Raw genomic sequence first — 20,721 nt, 5'->3', positions numbered from 1 at the left:
CATGTGTGAATATGTGTTGTCTACATATGTTAGGTTTGTATGTTGTTTACATGGTACCCAAGTGGCTTATAAATAAGTGGTCACATGAACTGAAAACTTTCCTTTTAGTGCACAGAGTAAATGGAGTGCTAGTCCAAAATCCTGGTTGGTAGCCTCAAATGAAATGATGGAAAAGAATAGAAAAAAAGAGGTTCAATCAACACGACCCTGTTGGGAAAAAAACCAAACTGTGTAACAGCCCCAGGTCCATATTTAGATACAATTTTAAATTTAAATAAAAAAATAAAACAGAGAGTCAGAGATACACATAATTGGTCAAGGTATTATTTGATCATTGTCTCAATTCTGGTCCCAGAAGATGGTCCTCCCAAAACTCCTATTGCTCCGGGTATGGATTGATTCTCAGGAGATTGTTGCTCCTGGGGGTTCAACTTTGCCATCATACCTAACTGTCCTAATGCAGAAGTTATTCCTGCTAGGGACTTTCCCTGTGTTGGTTTAATAATAGGGAGTCCTCACTCAAAAGCTTGGGGACATTGCTTGACCCATGGTATGTGAAGACCTAGATGCTTAGAAGCTATAGCAGCCAAAGCAACGCAAAAGACAAGCCTTGACCAGGAGGTAAATATCTTCTGATGTTTATTGGGATCTTCTCAGAGTGGGGAGATGCCTTCCCCACCTAGACTGACAAGGTTAATCACTAGAATACAATTTCTCTCCTCTGGGTCTCTCTGATTTTAAGACCATCTTGAAGGCCACTTATACCTGAAAACTTAAAATTAAACATTTCCTTTAATCAAGAAAATGTATTTTTTATTATAAAAATATATCTTTTAAATGTAAAGATGTCTGGTTAATACATCTGGCTAGCATATGTAACAGCCCTGTCTTGATATTATTTTTCTTTTGGCACTATTCATGTAATACACACTCAGTGATTACAACATCAGCTGTTTTCCTTTTAATCTGTTTCACAATTGTATTTCTTCTTAGAATTACTTTTTTCTTCCCCACATTATCAATATAGAACCACCAGTATTGTTTTAAAGCAGCCCAAAGATATAGCCCAGGAGCACACTGGACAAGAATGGCTCCCCTGGGACAACACACAGTCATATCTTTCCTGGCTCTTGCCCCATTAGGGATCATTAGTGGGCACTTTGGATCTTACGTTCTTAACCTTGCTATAAAATTTGAGTCTTCTAGGAGAATACAGAAGTTTCAGAGTAAACTCATTGTGAGATAGGGATTTCAGAAAATTCCTACTACATGGGGTCCAAATCTCTCCAGTCACTGACTGGAACAGGGAATTTTGTGGATCCTCTTAGGTAGAGATTGTGCCCTTCACAGCAGGAAATACTTACTGAAAGATATTAAAAGATGTATCATTGTCCTCCAGCTCTCCCCCAAAGATTTCTGGGACCACTGCTGTGGGATGGTCTTTCTGTACTCTGTGAATATTGGTTGATAAATAAACTGCTCCAGCCTATGGCAAGTCAGGATAGAACTGGGAAGAAAATTCAAGCCAAGATATAAGAGGAAAAGGGCAGGGTCTGGGAGAGGCTGTTAGCCACTGAGGAAGCAAGACATGAAAAAAAAAAATAAGGTAACAAGCCACGAACCAAGTGACAAGCATAGATAATATGGGTTAATTTAATTGTAAGAGCTAGCTAATAATTAGCCTGAGTCATCAGTCAAGCATTTGTAACCAATATAAGCCTTTGAACGATTATTTGGAAGCGACTGTGGAACAGGGTGGGACAGAGAAACCTTTGATTACAGACCACAGCTCTCAGGAAGGAGTCCAGGTGGGAGAGTTGGCTACAGTGGGAGATCTAGAAGACCTTACCAAAAACAAACAAACAAAAGGATGCATAGATAGAATATGAGAAATACCTGTTGGCAAAAACAAAGATAGCTAGAACGGCTCACCCACCACTAAGCCTGACTAGAACTGGCTGAAGGATAGGGGTAGAGTTGTTCCAGAACGCTCAAAAGTGAGGTGTAACTCATTATGAGCAACATGTAACAGGGTGCAGGAGATCCCATACTATACAAATGAACCACAAAGTAGGTGCTATGCAAATGAACCCCCTAAAACCCACCCTAGTGATACCAGTGCCCCAGTCCAATGCTTTGTGATTGGACTACACTAAGTTTCTAAACTTTCCTTCTGCTCCAGCACATTTCTCCCTTGGAGGCACATTAAGACATTCATTTACATTATTACTATCTGTGTGTCTCTGTCCAAGTTCTTGTTTTGGCATGTAAGAACCCAGACCCTCTCTAGATGTCCCACCACACCCCAATACCCACTGTCGTCACTGATCCACCAATTCAAGTAATAAGCAGTAATGCAAGGTCGGAAATGTAATCACTGTGGCTGCAGTAGAAAGAGGAGCAGACATGAGGATCTCCCAAGTCCTCTTTGAGCTTTAGGTTAAAACAGAGAATGGGTGCAGGAGAAATGGAACTATGTATAATGAAACAAACCCGGCCAAGGAGCAGCCTCATCCTCAAAGATCATTGCCCTCCTCTGGGGAAAAAAAAAAAAAGGCCTCTCCTGGGAGACTTTGTTGCTCCTAGAATCCAAGGTGACCTCAGGTCAGGACAACGATTTTTCTCTGAGATTTCAGCCTTGAAGGTGGATGAGATAGGTTCACCAGTACACCAAACAAGGCAGAGATGCCAAGGTCTCATCCTGGGGTTTGTGGCTTTGTGGGTCCAAGTGAGGAATCTATGCTACTCAGCAAAAGTCTCCAAGAACCTGTTATGGCCTCAGCTGTATACAGGGACATCTGGGGTGGGGCCAGGGAGGCTGTGTCTCTGCAGCCTGTCCCAGCCCTGAGAGTATGGAAGCCCAAGTTTGCCAATATAAATACTGTTCACCCGAAGGGCAGCTCCCCAGAGGCCTCAGATGGTAGCAGTGACCATGATTACCACCTAAGCACTAATTTCCTGGTTAGTTTTCAGTAATTCTGTGAGCAGACACTGGCCAGCCTCAGCTGTTCTTACTTCTTGCTCCCACAGCGTGCCTGGGCCATTGGAGGCTGATTTGTGAGTGATCAAGAGGCTCCTGCCCCACCCCCACCCCCACCTCCACCCCCAGTCCAGCAGCTCATATCCAGGGAGAGGAGAGAAGCTTCCTGCCCTGCATCTGTCCCCTTAGGTGAGAACCGAGAAAACTTTAGGACTTGACCTTATTACCTGGACTCCCTGTTGTGGCCACCCCAGAATAAGATCCTCCTGGAGTGCCCAGGCCAAAACCAGTACTGGGGGACACGGTTCAGTCCCCACCTGACACAGGTGTGAAATGGGCCCCCCTCCGCAGGCGACCGCTGTGGGCCAGAGGGGGCCAGATGGCATGTCGCACTATCGTCCCAGCTGAGCATGACTCCAGGCTTCTAGGCAGGCCCAAGAGATAGGGACATAAAATGTATTTGCTTTCCAGGGTTCCTTAAAGCAACCAACCCAAGGACCAGGCTGGATGAACCCCAGCCGGGACGCTGCCTCTGCAATAGAGTCAAACACTACCTACATTGGTGCCTGTGGAACTGCAGGCCCCAGTCCCTCTGTCTTTGTGACATTGTCAGTCCAAATAGGGGACTAAAGTCACCCAAATGATCACCACATTACTGAAAAAAAAAAATAAGGCCAGGGCAGCTGTGCCTCCAATCAGGGGAAAGCGTTACTTAGCAGTCTGCGGCTTGCTATGCATGCACAACTGCCCGCCTTGGGACCTGGGACCTGGAAAAGGACAAACAACCAGCATGGCCCTTCGTGACAGTGGTGATTGTGTCAGGAGAGTAGGGCAGAGAGGTAGGCCAGCATTAGTGTTTTAAAGAAATCGTATTGGTAGAGAACACTTGAACATATCCCGTCCAAGACCAACTCATAGCAGATCCTCAAAGAGCGCACTGACACCATTGAGCTTCTGACCTTTCTTCAAACTCTGGCCCACCTTTTCCCCAAGAGGAGCTTTCTTCCTTAATGAACTGTCTCTGCTTCTACTGCTATTCACATGTCCCTGTGCCATTTCTTTTCCCAGGAAACAAGAACCTGGAAATCCCAGTGAGCGCTGATCACATTTCAGTATCTGTCAGTAGCGTGACGGTCCTGTTACCAGTGCCAATGCTCATCAGCAAAGACCGCTCAGGAGGTCTTAGCAGCAACAATGCCTTGCTGACGGAGGTATCTGAACATGGTCGAAGGGTCCTGGCCAGCTGGAGAGATGAGCCCGAGATGCCGCTGACAGAGGACCTGGCAAAGTCTCTATCATTGAGCTGCACTCTAGCTGTGTGAGGCGATTAAAGTCTGAAGAAACTGGTTTCTGCTCTGGACTGAGCACCAGAGTAGGACTGTTGGATGGCAGGTACTCTGGGGTCTTTGTTGAGCAGGGGGAATGAAGGGAGGTTTGAACCATTAAAGAACAGCTGGGTATAGTTATTCCTGTGGGTCAGAGTGGGTGCTGTCTGTGTGTTGTTAACCTTTTAAACGTGATCCCATTGCATGCTGAGGCGGCCTGGGAGGGGAAGTGAAGATTAGGACCACCTCAGGCAAATGGGGAGGGAGCGTCTATCTGGCATGTCAGCTTCCCACAGTGAGATCTGTGCTCTTCCTGGGACCCTGACCGGGTGCTCACCCGTTATCCTCTTGGGTTAGTGTGAGATCACTGGCCTACAAGTCTGCAGACCAGTTGCTTTGGTTCTGGCAGCAGCTTGCCAGGCCGGGGGTCTCTATCAGCACTGGCCAACCTTTTCTGTAGAGGGCCAGATAGGAAAACATCTTGTCTCCTTTGTAACTAGTTGGCTTTGTGCTTGCGGACTGAGAACATTAGTCACAAATCCATAGATGCCTTTGAGATCCAACAGACAGCAACTTGCAAAGGAAGCCAGGAGGAGTCCCCGGGCTGGTCCAAAGGTCCACCGGAGATATCAGGCGGATACCTTTCAGCAGGTCATGGGCTTTTCTACTTCTATTTTAGTGCTGCCAAGAGGTCAAGTTCCTGGTTGCTAAAAAAGGACAAGGACAAGGACAAGCCCTGCCTTTATGCAGAACAGCTTGGCAAGGGTAAGGGAGGATTGGGCTTGCAGAGAATTTGACCCCTAATGAGGTACGGGATGGGCCTATACAAATTTCACTACTCCCTGGATTGAGGCTAGCACAGGTGAGCTCCTTATCCTAATAACCTTGGCTCTAGGACACAGCTAGGATCAACAGCACATGTTTTGCCCATAGAGGGCAAGTTCAAAGTGTCTTCAATAGAGAGATTGTGTGGAAATAAGAGGTGAGGGGAATCTATGCACGGGCCGTGAACTGTGGGCAGGACGTACCTTGATCAGCAAGCTACGTCCATCCCAGGGAGGACAGCGGTGATACTTAGGAAATAAAAGGAAATAAAAGGCCCTGGGGCATGGGGATGCCTTGGGAGAAGCCAGCCTATAGCACAGGGACAACATGGGAAGGGTTTGGGGGCCCCTGTGCTCTGTGAGCCATGGACCCTCAGATAGCAGCTACCTACTCCCAGCAAGAACTGCTAAGGTCAGGTGCTCGCCAGCTCTTGCCTTGTTAGGGACACCTGAAGGAAGAAAGGAGTCCAAATGAGTCTCAGCAGGCAGAGGCGTGGGGGAGCTGCAGGGATGTGGGTCTCATAACCTCAGTTACACTTTCTGAAAAGACGGCAAGGTAGCAGTGTCTACAGGTAAGCAGTGGCAGGTGGGCGACTGTGGAGGACAAGAAAGCAGTGATGTCCAGGCCATGACAAGCAGCTTGACCGGCAAGTCTGCAGGCCAGAGGCTGAGGCCACAGCCAGTTTAGTCCCATCGCTCTGGGTTGTACTGTACATTGAACACAGAGAAGTGAGGAAACAGGTGTGGATAGAGTTGGAGGGGGATCGAAAAGATACCTCTCTTGATGGGGGAGGGGAGGCCACCAGTAGCATCAGGGCCTCCCTAGTGGGTCCTTCTTGTGTCCATGATGCTCCTCATGCCTTTAAACCCCAATTCACCCATGTGGGAGCATCAGCCTTATTAGATTTGAGGCTTCACCAGCACCTCCAGAACACGATGCACTGAAACCATTCCCTCGGCGTTAGAGATGAACAATCCTGAGAAGGTATTTAGCCCATGGGATAGAGACAGCTGGGAAGTCTGGGTTCCAAGTAAAATCAAACAAAGGACTGACACCAAGGCAGGCTGGTGGCTCCGCGGATGCCAGGAGCTCAGTGGAGATGGCAGCAAAAGCCTGGCTCAGAATTAAAAAACCAAACCCTTGTTCTGGCAGCTGGGATGTAAGGGCATGTTGTGTTGTGAAGCCCACCAGGATGAGGTGTGGTTTCAGAAGGAAGGGTTTTCTCAGACAGCATAGGGCAACAGAGAACTGTCAGTGGGCTTTGGAGGAACTGCAGTAGCATTTCTCCGTAGTGTTAGAATCTTCCACACGACACTCAAGCCTGTGGCCAAAGTCCTGGAGGAAATGACCAGTCTGTCTTCCCAGGATAGAATATCCATTCTAAATTGATGGTAGCTCCGGTCAGGCAGTCTCAGTGACCAAACGACAGTGTGAGGCATCATCTCTACAGCAGGGAACTGGGAGAAGCATGCCTCACTCAGAGGCTACTATCCCTGAGTAATCATTCAGGGATAAGGGAATGTTCTTCCCACTGATGCGGACTTGGTCCCTCTTGATGTCAAATTCTGACCGCAATGAGCTTATGCAAGACTGTGTCCAGTCTTACGATAGCCTTACCCAACAACAGTGTGGAGAAGGTGGACAGCACTCAGGGCAGCATGGCCAGCCAGCAGGGTTTCTCTGTTCTTGTCACTGGACCACAGCTTTAGCCTTGCCTGGGAGGAAGCTGAATTCTAAACGGTCTGCTGTGGGCAGTTGTAACTGTCAGTGGGTGTGGCCAAGCATCACTAAAGGTGAGAGTGGTGGAAGGGTTAGTGAGGTCATGGGTGGGAGTGAGAGCTGGGCATCTAAAGTCAGGAATGGGCAGAGGTTTGGGAGGCAAAGCACACAGAGCAGGCAAGGACAGTCAAAATCTTGAAAACCTTGGATGCAGGGCTAGCTGAGAAGGGGTGATCCAACTTGGGAACATCCTGGTGGCCCTGTCCTACCCATAGGAATACCCTGAAGTGTGTTTAGTAACCCTGGCTCTGAGAGCTGTCACTCAAGTGGGAGAGACCAGATGCCACTCAAGAACTCACCCAAGATGAAGTTCAGGATAAAGACCAAGGAAGCAGGGGCTGGAGAGATGGCTCAATGGTTAAGAGCATTGCCTGCTCTTCCAAAGGTTCTGAGTTCAATTCCCAGCAACCACATGGTGGCTCACAACCATCTTTAATGAGGTCTGGTGCCCTCTTCTGGCCTACAGACATACACACAGACAGAATATTGTATACATAATAAAGAAAGAAATAAATATTAAAAAAAAAAGACCGAGGAAGCAAAGCCCATGGCCATACCTCCTGGAGTCACCAACGTGCCAGCAACGGGGAATTTTATCATGCTCCCCAAACCTTTACCACACACACCTGATCATGTACATACTAGTCTTGTGTCAGGGGTGAGCCCATCGCTTGCTCCACACGCCCCATGCAGTCATGTCTGCAGCATCCCTAACTGGTCCCAAGGGGAAGAGCCATCACAGCTCACTCAGGACTCCCCTCCAGACAAGCTGCATTTGGAGTTGCTGTCTGCAGATCTAGGGTTCCACCTCGCTTTAGAGTGCATGTGTGTAATCACCCCATGTTCCTCCATGACAGCCTTAGGAAGTCAAGTTAGGGGAAAGATATAGTTGGTTTATGAGAGTGGGGACTTCTGGGTCAGTGGACACTCTCCAAACCACTCACACTATAGAAATCAAATAGAACACTAATAGAATTCATATTTATTTTTAAGATTTATTTATTTTTTCCTGGCAATCTTGTCTGCTTCCAGTTTCCATGAGGATCTATATATGTTTTTCTTTGGGTTCACCTTATCACTTAGGTTCTCTAGGATCACGAACTATAGGCTCAATGTCCTTTGTTTATGGCTAGAATTCACTAATGAGTGAGTACATACCATATTCATATTTTTGGGTCTGAGTTATCTCATTCAGGATAGTGTTTTCTATTTCCAGGCAAAAGTTGGGAGCATGCCGGGCGGTGGTGGCGCACGCCTTTAATCCCAGCACTCAGGAGGCAGAGGCAGGCGGATCTCTGGGAGTTCGAGGCCAGCCTGGTCTACAAGAGCTAGTTCCGGGACGGGAACCAAAGCTACAGAGAAACCCTGTCTCGAAAAACCAAATAAAAAAAAAAAGTTGGGAGCATGCACATCTTCTATCTCAACACTTGGGAGGTAGAGAAGCAGGAGGATCAGAGAAGTTCAATGTCACCTTCAGCTATGTTGTAAGTTCAAGGCCAGCCTGGATCATATGAGATCCACTCTAAAAAAAACAAAGCATTTCATATAATGTAAAATAATCCATCAGACAATACCCTAAAGTCATCCTTTTCAGAGCTCCATGGAAAGCCTGCATAGCTGCTTAGACCAGAGCAATAAATAAACAAACAAAACATCAAAACGACAAAACCAAGTTCTCCAAGTTCTCCTTGAGCTTCCTGTTACTTTGTTATACTTATCAGCAACCACAAAATGATGTAATCACTCCCCTTCCAAATAGCATAACATTTAATTTCTAAGAGTCCTATCTAAATTACCCAGCATGCCTAAATACAGAATGCTGTCCTAGAATGATCTGTTAGATTGACTGACAGCCATAAAAGAGAAGAACGAGCATTCATTGAGCAGAGAGAGAGTTGTCCCGCTGTGACTCTAGAGTTCAGCAGTGGGCTTCCTGAAGGACGGGCTCTCTGGAAGAGGAGGTGACACTCTCCTGTAGACAGACGGTGTGGACAGGTCTCTGCTCTCCAGAGTAGGATCTGAACAGAAGAGTCTTGGGATCATCTGAGAGGGAAGATGAAAAGAGGGGGTGCAGTGGCCAAGCCTTGGCGGCAGGTGAAGGAGGTCAGTACGCGTGGTGAGCCTCAGTTGGTCAAGAGAGATGCCAGACCTTGGACTACTGGTTGGAGTGGTTCCCCGGGGGCTATGGAGAAGAACAAAACAATCCAAATAGTTGAGAGTTCCTACCCGCCAGTTCTCTCCCAGAGGGAGAGGGAGGAAGGGAGAGAGAAAGAGAGAGAGGTGCATTGAGGTGTCTCTCCTAAAGGGTGACATCGACAGAATTTTCACTAGTATTTTCCACTTTCAAGGAGGCACGGGTGACATCGATGGGTGCCACAGTCTCATCTGTTCCGTTGTCCTTTTCCAAATCCTTCCCACCACGTGCACTTCAATGCCTCGTGGCTCTCCTCCTCGTGTCTCATGGACCCATGCTACCTTGCACCCCATGGTTGGTGGATAATAGCTCATATGGACCTAACCCCAGGTCTCTCATCTCAGAAATCATTGCCACCTGGATGGCACCGACGCCGCTGTTGGCAATATGGGTGATGCCTTCAGGACAGATGGCCTCCATACTGGTGGTAATAAAGGCTAAGTAGTGGCATTATTGTAGCCTTCCAAACTTGCCCCATTGTCCGGAGGCAAGGTTCCTCCACCCAGGGCTTCCCTTCTTAACCCGGTGAGCCTTGCTAGTTTTGACAGATGGCCACCCTTTATGAAGCTCTTTGGGCACTCGTAGCAGGCACATTTCTTCCCACCTGTGCATGTGTGTTTCTGTCTCTTCAGCTCATCTGGATGTGCCAAGGGCTTCCCACAGCATGGCCAGGAACACGCAAACATGTCTCTTCGCTACGTGCCAGCTCCACGGTCCCGGAGGTAGGAGGTCTTGCCGTATTCTTTGGCTCACCCCAAGGCGGCAAATGTGTGGTCTGTTTTTGTGCCGGGCTCTCCAGAGTCCCTCCGTCTGCTGTCTTTATAGTAGGGACAGATACACATGTCGCACTGGGTCCTCTGCCCAGCTTGGGAATAGGAATCAGGGCTGTGCTCTTTCCCACCTGATGTCTCTTTATGTGTTCCACCTATCACCCAGATTCATGGAGGTCAAGGTGAGCTCTGTGATGAACTGGGACATTTTCGATAGTCAGCGCAGGCTGGGAGATGGTTCTGCTTCCCCAGAGTACCCCAGACTGAAGTTAATCACCCGGAGGTTTGATGTGAAGGGGAACTGGGCAGAATTCACACTGACCAGGCAGTTAAGGCAGTGGGTTTCTGGGTGATCTTGCTGTTGCTATTCTGCTCCAAGTAAAGACCCTGCGTTGGAGCCAAGGTGATTGTCTGAGCATTGGGTTCTAAACTTGGAGATTTTGCATGGGGGGGGGGGCTAACTGACCTCTAGCCTTTATGCTTTGCAGCCTGACAAGGGCCCAGCACAGAGTCCCCACAGTGTCCCCAGTTCCTCTGATTCCTCTAGTCCCGAGAGCCATAGCCCACCATATGGCCCCAGGAACATACCTGTCCACAGTGAAAGGGCAGGGTACTGTGTAGGGCACTGTCCCCAGCAGGTAGCACCATGTCCTCATCCTGGTCCAACACATCCTGGGGTCTGTAGGAAGCAGCAATGCTTCTCAGTCAATCATTTTGTCAAGAACTTCCTTCTTTACACGGCCAGTCAGGAAAACCAGAAAGCACAGCAAAGTGACCCACCTTTGTAGTTCTAGTGTCCTGAAGCCCAAAGCTCCCCACCAGTTTCCTGTGTACGTGTGTGAGGATGGGAGAGGGGGGACCTGGTCCATACAGCAGATCCCAGTAGGGCAGCTACTTCTCAGCTAATTCCAGGAGCAGGAGACAGTATGCTCCCAGCTCTAAGGGACCTTCCCAGGAGTGGACATAGTACAGTCGCAGGGAGATGAGGGGCAAGGTAGGGACAATGCAGACATTGGGAAGAGGTGTTTGTGGTCCTGGTGCCAAGACTCTGGTGTGAGTCACAGACCTCCTGGTGGCTTTGAAGAAAGTGGCCTGTCTCCAGAGCCCCAGACTAGTGAGAGAGGGAAGTGGGGACAGGGTGTCTCAGCCCGAGGAGAATACCAAGCAGGGCGGGTCCTCTGTGGGTGTTCCTTGTAGCACTTGGCTTTGTGGTGTCAGTTGTGAGGGGCACAGGTGTGGTGTTCCCAGGAGCCAGGTGCATTCTCGTACAGCTCCTCTGTCCTTGGACTGCGGGGCCAGCCAGTCTCCCACACGTCACCAGGTCCTAGCTCAGCAGAACTCCCTGTAGGTCCCAGAGTGATGGCCAGTCTGAACGTATCCCTCTCTTTCTTTTTTGCCACCTGTGCCCTGTGTGAGGTGGCGAGAAGGGCATCTAAAGCCCTGCTCCCAGCAGGCGCCTATGCTAACTTTTCCCGGGAGGCAGTGGGAGCAGCCCAGCTGGCAGCCTGCTGCCTCGAGTTGCGAGTGTTGGTGGAACTTGGCCCCTGGGCCGGGGGCTTCGGGCCCGACCTGTTGCTGACCCTGGTCTTCCTGCTCTTCGTGGTGCACGGGGTCACCTTTGATGGGGCCTCTGCCAACCCCACTGTGGCCTTACAGGAGTTCCTCATGGCCGAGGCATCACTGCCCAACACCCTGCTGAAAGTGGTGGCCCAGGTCCTGGGTGCCCAGGCTGCCTGTGCCCTGACCCAGCACTGCTGGACCTGGGAGCTCAGTGAACTACATTTGCTGCAGAGCCTCATGGCTGTGGACTGCAGCTCCGCCCTGCGCACATCCGTGCTGCAGGGTACACTGGTGGAGGCTGCTTGCACCTTCTTCTTCCATCTGAGCCTCCTCCACCTGCAGCACAGCCTTCTCGTCTACAGGGTGCCTGCCCTGGCCCTGCTGGTTACTTTCATGGCCTACACAGGTAAGATGGGCTCCACTTTCAGAACCTCAGCACCTTCACTGGTACCCTAAGTGGGGGGGCCTGCTGACCGAGGGGCCCACAAGTTCTTGGGCTCCCCAACAAGGGGGTAGGGGCTGGGAGGCTAGGCCTGGGTTGTGCATAGGGGAGCCTTGTACCATGCATGTCTCCGTAGCTCCCAACTGTGTTCATTACATCTGGGGCAGCTGAAGCAATTACACCGTGCATGGCTTGGTCCCGGCTGTGCTCTGGATGCTCCTGAGCCCTCGATCACCCCAAAAAGGGCAACAAGTCTTATGATTTCTTTCTCCCTGGGTCGTCACACCCTCCTCACTCAGGCCCGGGACAACAGCAGCCCCACACACCTGTGATCTCTGCTGTGGTCATGCTGACATCCTGACTAGGTTTTTGTGGTCCCTCGTGTTCTTTCAAGGGGTTCTCTGGGCCCACTTCAGGCTGATTCAAGGCTCCCAGATCTCACTTACCAGCCTAGGGATCTTCCTGGAGGGAGGCTTCCCTAGATGGGGTCCCAGGACAGGGAACACTACAGGCTGTTGACCTGCTGCTCCTGAGAGCTGCGGGCTTTATGGATGCTGTATCATGACGGATGCTAAGGCTGCTTTTCCCTTCCTTTTTAAAAAAGATTTATTTATTTATTTATTACTCATTTATTTATTTATTTTGAATGCAGTATTCTATCTGCATGTATGCCTGCAGGCCGGAAGAGGGTGACAGATCTCATTACAGATGGTTGTGAGCCACCACGTGGTTGCTGGAAATCGACCTCTGGAAGAGCAGTCAGTGCTCTTAGCCTCTGAACCATCTCTCCAGCCCCAGAGCCGAGATTTCTAAAGGCTTGTTCCAGAAGGCCAAGAACCCAACACTAGCCAATGCTGAGCAAAGTCAGCCCAACACTTGGTGACCCTAGCAAGACCATGGTCACCTCCAGCACCCTGGTCAGAGGCGATGAGCTGAGGCCAGAAGCACAGAGAATGCGGGAGGGTGGTGACCTACAGCAGAGCGCACAGGAGCAGCTCTACCTTACCCTACCCTGCGGGCCAGGCTTCCCAGCTCCCACCCAAGTCTAGGTCTACAGGGCACTTGCTCTTCCTGAGGCCCACGCTCTGCTCTGCTTGCCCAGAGCCATTGTCCAGCTTCCTGGCATGGCTTGAAAGGTCGTAACTGGCTCAACTGCTCCCCTCACCCCACTTCTCTCCTGTGGCTACTCAGCAGGTGACTTCTCTGTAGTTCTCCCAAGGCCTGCAAGTGACATCTCTGTCACTGCTACTGTTTTTATCTCACTCTCCCTGTCTTGCTCTTGCCTCCCGCCCCACCCCCACCCTACCCTGGCTCCTTTCCTTGTTTTATTTTTTTTTGTTTGTTTTGTATTCCCTTCTCTGGCTCTGGCCCTCTTCTTCTCTTTCCCTCCCCATATCCCCTGCTGTTTCTCCCCAATATGTCTGGGTCACCTCCCAGAAGTTGGGGGGGGGTTGGATCAGAGGACTCCTGATGTAGGAGTCTCACTCAGGGTGAGGGATGGGGGAGTGTGTCAGACATCCCTGGTACGACCTTGGTCCTAGCGCCTCTCCCGTGACCTTGTTTGGCCTTGTTTCTTTGTGCTCATCAGCATGCAACAAGGAGAGCGGCTGTCCCCTGTCCCCTAGTGCCAAGAGCCCAATCTCATGTCTAGCAGCATGGTCTCAGCTTCAGTCAGAATCAGGCCATGAGGATTTGGTGCTTCTGTCCACAGCTGGGCCCTACACATCTGCCTTCTTCAATCCCGCCCTGGCTGCCTCTGTCACATTCCACTGCTCTGGGAACACCTTGCTGGAGTACGCTCATGTGTATTGCCTTGGTCCTGTGGCGGGTGAGTAGTGGGGACGAGGTTGGCCTAGGTGGTGTCCATGGGCAAACACAGACACACAGGGCATTGCCGGCTACAGATTCATGATGCTGCCACCCTTCCTGGCTCCCTGGGACCTTGGGTGTTGGGGCAACAAGAGTTTGAGCTCAGTTCTCCTTCCTGGTGTCTGCAGTGTGGGCAGCTGGAGGAAGTGACTAAGATGGCTATGTCTCGGTTTGGATTGTCACAGAGGAGAGGGGACGGTGTTGGGTGGAAAGTGGGATGTGGAGAATCGGACCCTCCGAAACTCGGTGTGGGCAGCAGGGACAGGCTGCACAAGTTCACTTGTGACTGGGATTCCCTCCTCCCCAGGGCATCTTCACATACCTACTTAAAGCTGTCCTTCTGGGTTCTGCTGCCACAGGGTCTCTGGGGCGCAGAGGTAATGCTTGGATGATCTCATGTCTTTCAGGGCTGCAGCCCTGGGTGGTCAGGGCCTGTAGCTCCTGGTGGGTCTGCCCTGTGACTCTTTAAAGCACAAAGTGAACCCCCTCCAGTCATCCAAGTTCTGAAAGAGGAAGAGCAGTGGTAGTCCTTGGGCTAGAGTAACCCAGGGAAGGCCACCGGATGTCTGTCTCTCGCTACAGGATCTGGGGAATTCCTCTCTTGCCCTGGGCCCAGGTACTAGGTCTCCCCACACCGTCCATGGCTTTACCAGATGACTGAGGCCCACTGGAACCTTGGAAACCTTCCACTCCTTTCAGGGTCCAGACTTGGCAGGACTCAGGGTAGAGCCTCAACCCGAGGGGAACAGGAACAGGAACAGGAGTCCCAGCTCTTCCCACGAACACAACCGTGGGATGAGGACTGAGATATGGGCACACCACCTGTAACCTGGTTTCTTTCTTTTTTTTTTAAACTTTATTTAACTTTATTTCATGCACATTGGTATAACGATGTCAGATTCTATGGAACTAGAGGTACAGACAGCTGCGAGCTGCCATGTGGGTGCTGGGAATTGAACTGGGGTCCTCTGGAGGAGCAGTCACTGCTCTTAACCACTGAGCCATCTCACCAGCCCTGTAACCTGGTTTCTTGTAAGGTGACTATGGATTGCTTCCAATTTATGTCCTTGTCCCCAAATACACACTGCAGGGCTCCTCTATGACTTTACAGCTTTAACGTGTGTGTAGGTGTGTGTGCATGCGTATACATGCATTCATGCATGTGAACATGTGTGTGCGTGTGTACATGTGTTCATGTATGTGAGCATGTGTTGCATGTGTGTGTGCGTTCATGCATGTGAACGTGTGTGCGCGCATGTGCGTGCATGCGTTCATGCATGTGAACATGTGTGTGCATGTGTGCATGTGTTCATGCGTGTGAACACACGTGTGCATTGTGTGCTGTGTACATGTGTTCATGCATGTGAACACACATGTGCATTGTGTGCTATGTACATCTGTTCGTGCATGCGAACACACATGTATGTACATGTGTTCACACATGCGAATGCTTGTGTACGCGTGCGTATGCATGTGTTCATGTATGTGTACGTGTGCGTGTGTTCATGTATGTGAACACACATGTGTGCATTGTGTGCTGTGTACATGTGTTCATGCATGCGAACACACATGTGCATTGTGTGCTGTGTACATGTGTTCATGTATGTGAACACGCGTGTGCGCGTGCGTGTGCATGTGTTCATATACATGAGTACGCATGTGTGTTCATGTATGTGAGTACACATTTGGGTGCATGTGCACATGGAAGCCAGAGGTCAACCTTGAATGTCATTCCTTTGTTGTTGTTTTTGTTTTTGAGAGAGCTCTCTGATTAGGATAGACTGGCTGGCCAGCAAGCCCCAGGGATCTTATCTCTTCCTCCCCAGTGTTGAGATTACAAGCATGTACCACGACATCTTGCTTTTTTGGAGAGGGTGAGCTTGGGTCTCTCCATGAAGCCCTGGCTGTTCTGGAACTCTTTATGTAGATCAGGTTGGCCTCACACTCATAGAGGTCCTCCACCTGCCTCTGTCTCCTGAGTGTTGGGACTAAAGGTGTGTGCTATACCTGGCTTTTTTTTACATATATACATAGGTGCTGGAGACCAAACAGGCCCTCGTACTTTTAAGACAAGCACCTTATAGGCCAAGCCATCTCTTCAACCCTAATGTTTCAGTTTTTAACATAACTTGGGTAGGCTGCCTCCCTGTTCATCCCCCACCATGTGGGGGTCACTTCTGGTCAGCTTGGCCTCAGACTTTGAGCCTCCTGCCTGGCACGACAGAATGACAGGCATGTGCCACCATGCCTACCTCCAGTCACCATCTTCATCTAGAAGTCGCCAACACGAAAACAAACATTTACAAAGTTTAGTTAGAATTCAACGTTGAGGAGCTGAGGCGGTGGCTCTGTGCCGTAAAATGTTTTTGTTGAACACATGAGGAACTGAGATCAAGTCACCACAATCTTCATATGGCTGGGATGTAGAAACACACACACACACAAACACACACACATACATAATACACACACACAGGAAAGGGGGAGAGAGAGAGACAGAGAGTCACCGTTAAGAACTAAGGTGAGTTGGCTTTAATCTCAGCACTCAGGAGGTAGAGGCAAGTAGATCTCCGTGAGTTCGAAGCTAGCCTAGTCTACAGAGCAAGTTCTAGGACAGCCAGTGCTACACAGAGAAATCCTGTCTCGAAAAAAACAAAACAGAACAAACAAACAAAAACAAAACAAGACACCTTCACCCCCCCAAAAAAGAACAGGGCAGTTAGACATTAGGCGAAGCACAGGGAATCCTACTGAAGAGAGGGAGGAAGGATTGTAGAAACCAGAGCGGTCAAGGACACCATAAACAAACAAAACCCCACAGAATCAATTCTGGCTCTTAGGGGCTCACAGAGTCTGGACTGACAACCAGGGAGCCTAAATGATACTGACCTAGGCCCTCTGCATCTTTGTTACAGTCCTGTAGCTTGGTCCACTTGTGGGACTCCTAACAGTCGGGGGAGGGGCTGTCTCTGACTCTTTTGCTGGCTTTTGGAGACCCTCTTTCTCCTCCTGTGTCCTTGCCCAGCCTTCATATAAGGAGAGGAGCTTTCTCTTACTGCAACTTGATATGCCGCTTTTTGATGGTATCCATGGGAGATCTGCTCCAGAGAGGAGGTGGGAGTGGACACTGCAGATTGAGGTCTCTCCTCCTTCCCCAGTCGGCTGGTCCCTCTTGCTCCCTAGTCCTTCCGAGGCCAGGTCTAACATGTTTTAGGGCTACCATTGCTGTGATGAAACACCATAACCAAAGCACCTTGGGAAGAAAGGGTTTATTTGGCTTACACTTCCATATCACCTGCTTCAGAGTGACAGACACTTCGGAGAGCTGCAGGAGACAGAAAGTCTTTCTCAGCTGGACCTCTGGGCCTGGAGGAGGATGGGGCTGGCCTGGGTTTTACTTTGTTTCATGTGCCCTCCTTCCCTCCTGCTTTTCAGCTCCAGGTGCCGCTCATCATCGAGGAATGTCAGGGCAGGAACTCAAACAGGGCAGGAACTTAGCAGGAGTGGAGGGAGAGGAATTTACCCTTGGGATATAAAATAAATAAATGAATGAATAAATCAATAAGAAAAGAAAGAAGATTGGGGGGGGGCAGTTGTGAGGCAGCGCCCCCTGGTGGGGAAGATCAGGAAGCCATTGGAAGCTGGTCCTGCAGCCCAGGAGTCTCAGAGCAGGGGCTGTCTCTGCTTCTGGACCCAGAATAGCACCACCATACCTACTTCAAGGGATGACCAAGGTCAGCAGTCGAGTGTGGACAAGGCGGGTGTGGACAAGGCAAGTGTGGACAAGGCCATAGGAGCCTATCTCTGATGGGAACTGAAGCAGATCACATGCCTGGGACCAAGGGAGTTCCTAGTAGGGAACACTACACAAGTTCAATACTTAAACAGAATAATCAGACCGCTCCTCCTTCCCTGGCTAGCTGGTCCCTCTGAGACCCTGGAGGAGGTGGGGACTGGGGATATCAGAAGAAAACTGAGACTGAGCCAGCTGCCCACTCCCTAGTCCCTTCCAGCCGGGTTCAGCCCTGCGCTCCCCTCCCCCCTTTTAGGATTATCATTGCTGTGACAAACACCATGACCAAAGCAAGTTGGGGAGGAAAGGGGCCAATCAGCTTACATTTCCACAACGGCATCGAAGGAAGTCACTACAGGAGCTCAAACAGGGCAGGAACTTGGAGGCAGGAGCTGACACAGAAGCCACGGAGGGGGTGCAGTTACTGGCTTGTTTCCTCTGGCTTGCTCAAGCCTGCTCTCTTTTAAAAAAGCCAGGACCACCAGCCCACAGATGGCACCAGCCGCAGTTTGGTCTGGACCCTCTTCCATTAATTGTTAGTTAAGAAAATGTCCTATAGTTTTACCTACAGCCCACTCTTATGGAGGCTTAAAAAAAAATACGGGTTTCTCTGTGTAGTCCTGGCTGTCCTGGAACATGCTCTGTAGACCAGGCTGGCCTCGAACTCACAGAGATCCATTTGCCTCTGCCTTCAAGTGCTGGATTTAAAGGTGTGCACTACCACCACCAGGGGGAGGCATTTTCTTAACTGAGGCTTCCTCCTCTAGGTGACTTTAGCTTGTGACAAAAAAAAAAAAAAAAAAAAAAAAAAAAAACTATCCAGCATATCCTCCCCACAAACTTCTGCTAACTGAAAGCAGCCTGCCTGCTTTGCCACCCTTAGAGGCAACCTGAAAGAGAGGCTGTAGGAGGGCACTGAAAACTGGTGTGGGACATTTGCATGGGACACCCTGAATCCTGAGTCCCCAGAGCATAATCTAGAAGCATCCCAACCTCCCATGTGTGCTCCAAAAGATCTAGGTAGCTTGTTCTCGGCACTAAGGGGCAAGACCCAGAGGAAGGACGTGGCCAGAGCCCAGGTAGAGCCTTGCAGGGCGGGCCTGGGCTCTTCCCTTGGGACTCTTCTACAACCTGACCCCATCTCTTACAGGTATGATCCTGGCTGTCCTACTCCATCAGGGCCACCTTCCCCGCCTTTTCCAGAGAAATCTCTTCTATCGGCAGAAAAACAAGTACCGAACTCCCAGAGGGAAGCTGTCCCCAGGTTCTGCGGCTACCCAGACGCCCACAAAGGAGTATAGTGGCAAAAAGCTGTAGATACTGGGATCCAGCTGAGCTGTCTTGCTCACAAGGTTTCAGACCCCTCATGAGACTTTTGGGGCTCCCCTCCATGAATCCATTTGCCAATAAACCGTGTCTGTGACCCACCTGACTCCCTGGCCTGACGGAAGCTTCTGGAAGGACAGGTGAGGGTGAGTCCTTTTTACCTGACACATTCTTTCCTGATTCATGTTTACAGAGTGATAATAAAAAATTAAGGTTACAAAGACTGGCAAAAGGCCCAGGGTGAGCTAACCTGGGCCTGGCTACCTGGTACATGCCTGGGAGCCCACAGTCAAAAGAGGCCTAAGACTTTCTGGGGACCCCAGGGACAACTGTGGAACCTGCAGTGGAGATCAGTGGATATATTTCAGGGGTCCGGGCCCAGAGCAAGAAACCTAATGCTGCTATCTCTCACATTTCCTACCCTTACAACACTGGCTCTTTATCCCCCAAAGCTAGGCCAACCCTTCTCCCAGGAGTTCCTGGGTCAGTTGCTCTGTGATGGGGTAGGACTAGAGGACAAAGCAAGGGGATAGTCCAGGTTTCCTGGATACTGGTTAGGCCACAACAAGGAGAAGATGCTTCCAGACCCTTCCATGCCTGCCCCTTCACCTTCTCTAAGGCTCTTCTGCATACTCATTCTGGCAGAGGTCCCTGTCTGGAACACCTAGCCTCCTTCTTTTTGTTGGTGCGACCAACCTGGGAATGAGTGACAAGGACCCCAGTTCCCTGATTGCTCCTGGAAGGGGCTGGAGAGCCAGCTCTGTGTGGCCTCCTACTTTGGGATGGTGAGGACACAGAGGTGGTGATGCGGGGGCATTGTGCATGCAATGGAAGGTGATAAGGGCCGTGTGCCTACCAGCACCCTGCAGGACTTAATAGCTGCATCAGGCCTGCCGGTGGCGTCACAATTGCCGCACCCAAGGCGGCATCCCGGGAACAGAGACAGCTCCTCACGGCCACACCGAACCCAGGGAGGCTGGCAGCCTGGGGGCTTCACGGCCTGCACAGACAGCTGGGACAGAAATCCTGCTGGGATTGAAGTGTCAGGGTCACAGTCTTTTGGCTCGATGTGGCAGAACTTGGTCCAGATGTGGAAAGCGAAAAAATAATACATTATGTATAAGGTGGCTGTACGGGGTGATGCACATGGAGGATGTAAGAGCCGTGCGCGTCTGTGCTGTGGTGGTGAGAGGACAGCTTGGAGCTATTCTAGAAGCTGTGCAAGTGTTGTGTGCCTACGCATGTACACACGTGTGTACACATCCACACGCATGGGGTAGAGGAGTGGATATCCACACACAGTTTTTGATAGGAATTTATCCCAGAGTACGTTCCCAGTCTTTGGTGTTTGCTGCACCACTGTTTCCAATGCTTTTGAAAACTGACCGTTTTCACTATGGTATGTCTATGAAGCAATACATCGAGAAGTCTCTAAAACTCCATGAGTTAAGATTTGCTGACAAAATAAAATGCAGTGTTTTTTATGAAAAATAAATCTATTTCTAGCAAAAAAAATGCACACTTGTTTATCAGAATAGTTTCACTTTTGGTTTGGAAAAGGCAGAGCAACACTGTTTTCCTCTGTATGGGAGAGGAGGTGGGTAAGGGATGCAGGCAGAGAGGGAGCCTGCCTGGTCTATGCTGGAGGAAGCCGAGTGGCCATGGACAATCTCCTCAGGAAGTACACCCGGCTGTCTGTGGGGACATTCCAACCTCAGAGCCTTCTGCAGAACTGTCTGTGGGGACAGCCCAACCCCAGCACCTTCTGCAGAACTGTGAAATCAGGACCTGAGCTTGGGAAGTGGCTGTTTCCGGCTGGGAGGTGCTCAGCCTGTGCAGTACTCTATCCCAGTGGGTG

The 20,721-nt window shown here is 50.2% G+C and overlaps 1 protein-coding gene across 1 annotated transcript; it reads left to right on the top strand.

The window, feature by feature from the left end:
* Positions 1-11,210: 11,210 nt before the first annotated feature.
* LOC142836971 (aquaporin-12) lies at positions 11,211-18,992 on the top strand. Its single transcript, XM_075951728.1, has 3 exons — positions 11,211-11,839; positions 13,587-13,703; positions 18,688-18,992. Exons 1-3 carry the CDS (start codon positions 11,233-11,235, stop codon positions 18,852-18,854), a joined length of 891 nt encoding a protein of 296 aa, XP_075807843.1. The 5' UTR covers positions 11,211-11,232; the 3' UTR covers positions 18,855-18,992.
* The last annotated feature ends 1,729 nt before the right edge of the window (positions 18,993-20,721 follow it).

This window comes from Microtus pennsylvanicus, chromosome 17 (genome assembly GCF_037038515.1).
Source record: "Microtus pennsylvanicus isolate mMicPen1 chromosome 17, mMicPen1.hap1, whole genome shotgun sequence".
Classification (NCBI taxonomy): domain Eukaryota; kingdom Metazoa; phylum Chordata; class Mammalia; order Rodentia; family Cricetidae; genus Microtus; species Microtus pennsylvanicus.
Note: the sequence above shows the minus strand (reverse complement) of the source record. Positions and strands in the feature narration are given on the sequence as shown.